General features: G+C 41.0%; 1 protein-coding gene across 1 annotated transcript; it reads right to left on the bottom strand.

The window, feature by feature from the left end:
• Window positions 1–3,667: 3,667 nt before the first annotated feature.
• On the bottom strand, window positions 3,668–4,821 carry LOC119917804 (natterin-3-like). The gene has a single exon (XM_038738221.1). The coding sequence runs from the start codon at window positions 4,790–4,792 to the stop codon at window positions 3,668–3,670; it is 1,125 nt and encodes a 374-aa protein (XP_038594149.1). The 5' UTR covers window positions 4,793–4,821.
• Window positions 4,822–6,070: the final 1,249 nt, after the last annotated feature.

Below are 6,070 nucleotides of genomic sequence, written 5' to 3' on the forward strand. Positions count from 1 at the left end.
GTCAACATATTAAGTAGGTTTTTTTCAGGCAGAAGAGAAGAACTACTGACCACCAGGTATCAGCAGAGCAGAAGGACTAAAGCTTCTGATTGCAGAATCCAAAGCTGGGCTTTATGAGGAGCACAAGGAGCCTACAAACAAGGTCAACAGTGTTTTTTGCAGTAGGAAGCAGAATCTTCAAACTGTTTTACATTGACTGATATATCCTGTCTCGCTCCTCCTCTTGTGGGTGTTAGGGTAAGACCCACCTCCACACATTTAATAATTAAACAACAGTGTATTCTACCCTAAAACACTTATAAAGTAATAAGACTGAAATGTGACACTGATCAATGAGACATCATTTTGATAGTAGCAAAACATTGTATGCATAAAACAACCACACAGTTGATTAACATCAACACAATAATTCCAAGTTTGTGTGCTGTGCCAGATGATGACCTTCACAGCCTTCAGAGTTGCACTCCACTTGCAAAGGCCCATTGTATTCATGTGTGTAGTCTTGTATTTTATCAGGCGGTAGCAGGTGCTAGCAACAATTTGGTAAAATTCATAAAGGCCCCATTGTCCCTCAAGTGAATATGCAGTTAATTCTAAATTATGGCCTTCGCCTGGTTGTGTTTTTTTTTTAAGTCTGTGTGTAAATGAGTAGCAGAGTAACAGGCTGAGCAAAAAGACTGCACCCTAAAAGTTCAGTGTACTTGACCAAATAACATCTGAAACATTATCATCTTAAATATCTTAAACATTACCTAATATTTAGTAGTTATTAAGCTAGGCATATGGAATTATTCAAACATCATGGCTAAATGCTAAATAAATATCCTCAATACTCCCATCTTTGTGGCTAATAAACCACACATGAAACACTTCTCTACACTGCGTACACTTCCCCGGAAACATCTTTTCCTCGAATTGGCTGGAAGGAAAAGTAAAACCGTAAGTATACCTGTCTCCCTCAGCCGACATATGGATCTAGTGACAGAAATGCAATATAACATCCATAACTATGTTTTCAGTGGTGTGTAAAGACCTTACATAATAAACCATTATGTTTTTATTACCTTACAATGAGCTATTTATATCTACATAACTGCGGGCAACCCTTTCCATGTCCACGTTGCGTCGTCATGTTTCTACAGTAGCTTAAAAAGGACATACAGCGCTACAGATCAGTGTTTCGTCACTATGTTCTTCTCGTTCTACTTCTAGTAGAATTCAGGCAGTGCAGACACTTATCACTATGTTGAATACGTACGTTAGAAGAAGAAGTAGTAATAATACTGCAGGGGTCAGCAAATAAGTTTTGCATTGGAGCAATATTTTCAACCATTAGATGGTGGATGAGAATATCCATCCATCCATCTTCATCTGCTTATCCGATATCGGGTCGCGGGGGGATGAGAATGTAAGTCATAATATTGCACTACATCAACATGGACAACAGGACTTGGGTTGAGTGCTTGATCCCACCTTGGGACAACAAATGGATTCTGCAGTGAATGTTTCTCAGATCATGGCATGTGCTGCACTGTTTGTATTTTGGTGTTTGATCCGCATCAGTACTGTTTCCTTCCCAGATTATTTCCCACACTTTTTTGAACCTGGAATCTTATTTCCTCTACCTGCAGATCTCTGTGTGCAGCAGTCTCTGTGAGCGTCTCCCTCTTATTTTATCGTAGCAGTAAGCCTTGGCAGCGGCTGCAGCTACAGCAGTTCAGTCATAGTGAGCCGGTCCCAAATACTGTCAGCAATCTTTACATCTTGTCATGGTCACATATTTGTTTCATCAGCTTACATATCTTCTATATTTGTTATAATATCTCTAGTCACAGATCACCTCCAGTAGTATCAGCAGCAACCAAAACAGCAGCAGCAACATCCCCAGCAACCCCTCAACAGCCACTGTTCCCCGTAAGATATGTCAGCCCACCGTGTTTTAAAGCTAGATTTGGGTATTCCCTGTGTTTCTTTTTCAAAACTGTGTCAAAGCATTTGTTGATGTATCGATACAGAAGCATCTGTATACGCATATAATCAAGGATTACACAACAATATATTTCTTTATCGATATTTTGAGAACAGCCCTATTTAAATCCTTGTTCCATGTGCCCCTTTTATACTTTGAGCACCTGCCCTTCCAGAGGTCTCTGCACGGCCCTGTTCTGCAGGTAGAACTTTTGTTGCGTTGTGAACCAAAAAATCTGACACCGTCAGCTTAACAGAGTAAAGTGATTTGAACAGTAAAGTTACTAAAACAACAACAGAGCTGCAGTAACACGTTCACAACCTAAAACCTCCAGAGTGTGGCAGCATTTCACTCTTCACACAGCCAGAAAGGTCGTGAACTGCAGCAAAGTTGAGCTCTCCTGGAAGCACCGGAGCATCTGAAGAGGAGGCGCGTAATGTCGTGTCTCTGTGGGTGATGAAAACTCGTCTAGGTAAGCTAGTTAGCGAGCTAGCTTCACGTTAAAGCCGTGTTACTTCATGTTATGAGCTGAAACGTTTTCTATACAGTTGGTCAATTTGATTGATTGTTAAAGTAATGGTGGCCGCGTTCACTTTCCAGATGTGCCCTGACTTTACAATCATAAACGATGCATCACTCATGGCAAGTGCACAAGATAAGACAAAACCGGATCCGCCCCAAACTCCCTTAAAAAAATCATCGAGTTTTGTGGGTTGCTGAGTTAGGGGAAAATATATAAATGTTGTGAAACGCTGTCTACTACAAAATCATTATTATTGATTCCCTCTTGTAAATTCAGCAAATGTTATGCATGACGTTATTCCTTTCTTTGTATACAGTGTCAGTTTGTCCCGGTGTATTGCAGTACTGGCGTGAAAGCTGCTCCGTCACTAAACAGCAGATCAGCTGCTTATCAGGACGTAATTTAACTTGAACTTTCTGTTGCTGCAGCAGAAACGTTCATTAAAAGATGCATTTTTGAAAGCAGTATTTATTTTATTGTCTTGACTGTTAATTAGCACATGCCTAAAACAACTTCAGGTTTAATTTAAAGGCTAATAGCTAAATGAGAGGTATTGTCATTTTGCGATTCATAATCCGAATAGTTGATTATTCGTTTCAATAATCGATAGATTAATCAACTATCAAAATAGTCGTTAGTTGCAGGCCTGTCACTTATACTGTATTTCTTTTCTGTTTTAGTTGAGTGCATGTAATACCTAAATAGTACAGCCAGCAGAAATTTGGTGGCTTATGTTTTTAAATAAACTCAATTAGACATAATTTATGTTTTGCTCTAACCGCAACCACTACTAAAACTTACTCTGAAAACTAGCCAATTACACCGAGTATAGTGCATTTATAAATTTTACACTCTGGGGCACATTACTAGGTCCTGCATATGTTACAGTTGTTGCCGAAGAATCACTTGCTGTATCTCTAAGTTGTTTCATACCACAACCATGTTCTTGCTCCTGGCAGGATGTTCCCACATGTTTATTGAATATTTGTGTGATTGTAACAGAGATGTTGCTGTTAGTTAGCATGTAGGTTCATATTTTCATGAATTTGTTTTGGTTAATATATTAAGACATTTTAAAGAACAAAGCAGGTTTATGTGGAGCTCTTTATTAGAATTTCACTATTTAACATTTAATAATATGTCAGATATCTTAAAACGCCTTTTACATTTTCCTTTCAGGAGCAAGGCTTAGCATTGGGTACAGGTTCACAGCGATCCACAACAGACCGGACTTCTCCAACATCGACACCACTGTACGTCCCAGTGATGGATGTCCATCTGGTCGCCCCATTTCTGTAAGTGCGTCCGAGGCGGGCTGTGAAGGGGATGTTTGCCTTGTACTTAAATCCAACCATACTGACGCCACAGAAGTGGTTTGGTGGGACAGTTTGCTCCACAGAGACAGAATAGGTTTTCGACACCACCACGGTGTTTCCACGGGATAATTGCTTTGTTGTTTCAGTACTGAGTTGAATGCCTGCTGAGCCGATGAATGGGATTTCAGCAGTGATGCTACCACTGACACCAGAAGTGATGGCAGTGCTGGTGTCCCACCTTTTCTCCACCTGATACATTTCTGAGAGGGCAAGTGATTTCACAACAGGGCTGCATTCATTGTTGGTGATGAAGGACTTACGTATGATCTCAGGAGGCTGCGCAATGATTTTAACTCCATCAGTCTTGTACTGGACATCATAAATTTTCTCGCTGGATATGCCTTTTTCAAAGGTCAGGACCTGGTAGTTCTTGTACCAATACTCTTTACCTTTCCAGGGAAGAAAGAACGCCTTATGTTTAACGTGCACCTTCCCAAGACCATACTTGTTCTTTCCAACATATATGTCACCATTGTAGCAGTTCTGGACTGAATTCTGTGGCACTGAACCCCAAGAGCCATCCTTCCATTCCAGTAACTCATAGTTGTCTTTGTTCACCAGGATCTCAAATGGGTAACCAAGATACTCTCGCCCTGAAAGCGTGTAGTGGCAGCGACCACCCTTGCTGGAGCTGTAGAAGCCGGATGAGCACCCATATTTGCAAATGTAGTCTCTGCGTCCTCCAGCATTGGTGTTGTAGATTGAAACGGCTCCATTGGGGAGAGAGCCATATGAAGTCTGCCACTGAAGATTGGAGACACCAAACATGAAGGAGGAAGATCGACCCAGCCTCTTTTCAAATTCAGCAGAAGTCAGAAGAGCCAATCCTGATCCGTTGGCAGTGATTTGAGGAAACCTGTTCCCTAGATCTGGGTTCAGCAAGGGAACTGTATGAAAAGAAAGGAGAAAGAAAAGAACAATCATCAAATTTAGTTATGAAACGCTAAACAGGGAACAACAAAAATCAGGTGAATGAGGCAAAGAATGTAACTTAAAATAGAAGTAGTGATTAAATCACAAGCTTCAAATGTATTTAAATCAAACTAAAACTAAATGTATTGACAGATAGCATTGGGGGTAAAGTGCGAAAAAGACATTTTCTAATTTGAATTAAGTGACCCTTTAAAAACCAAAGATTATGGCTGAACTACTTACAACCTAAACCATACAGTCACAACTCCTAGACTTTTCTGTTAGACTAGGGTTTACAAAGAATGGTGTGAAAAGGGAAAAACATCCAGTATGCGGCAGTCCTGTGGGCGAAAATGCCTTGTTGATGCTAGAGGTCAGAGGAGAATGGGCCGACTGATTCAAACTGATAGAAGAGCAACTTTGACTGAAATAACCACTCGTTACAACCGAGGTATGCGGCAAAGCATTTGTGAAGCCACAACACGCACAACCTTGAGGCGGATGGGCTACAACAGCAGAAGACCCCACCGGGTACCACTCATCTCCACTACAAATAGGAAAAAGAGGCTACAATTTGCAAGAGCTCGCTAAAATTGGACAGTTGAAGACTGGAAAAATGTTGCCTGTCTGATGAGTCTCGATTTCTGTTGAGACATTCAGATGGTAGAGTCAGAATTTGGCGTAAACAGAATGAGAACATGGATCCATCATGCCTTGTTACCACTGTGCACGCTGCTGGTGGTGGTGGTGTAATGTGTGGGGGATGTTTTCTTGGCACACTTTAGGCCCCTTAGTGCCAATTGGACATCGTTTAAATGCCACGGCCTACCTGAACATTGTTTCTGACCATGTCCATCCCTTTATGGCCACCATGTACCCATCCTCTGATGGCTACTTCCAGCAGGATAATGCACCATGTCACAAAGCTCGAATCATTTCAAATTGGTTTCTTGAACATGACAATGAGTTCACTGTACTAAAATGGCCCCCACAGTCACCAGATCTCAACCCAATAGAGCATCTTTGGGATGTGGTGGAACGGGAGCTTTGTGCCCTGGATGTGCATCCCACAAATCTCCAACTGCAAGATGCTATCCTATCAATATGGGCCAACATTTCTAGAGAATGCATTCAGCACCTTGTTGAATCAATGCCACGTAGAATTAAGGCAGTTCTGAAGGCGAAAGGGGGTCAAACACAGTATTAGTATGGTGTTCCTAATAATCCTTTAGGTGTGTGTATATATATATATATATATATATATATATATATGAAAAAAAGCCTAGTCCC

This window comes from Micropterus salmoides, unplaced genomic scaffold (assembly GCF_014851395.1).
Source record: "Micropterus salmoides isolate LMB-PRFRI ecotype aquatic unplaced genomic scaffold, ASM1485139v1 Ms_hic_scaffold_2249, whole genome shotgun sequence".
NCBI lineage: Eukaryota > Metazoa > Chordata > Actinopteri > Centrarchiformes > Centrarchidae > Micropterus > Micropterus salmoides.

Coding starts and splice junctions, on each gene's coding strand:
- LOC119917804 (XM_038738221.1), bottom strand. CDS start 4,792: ATGATTGTTCTTTTCTTTCTCCTTTCTTTTCATACAGTTCCCTTGCTG.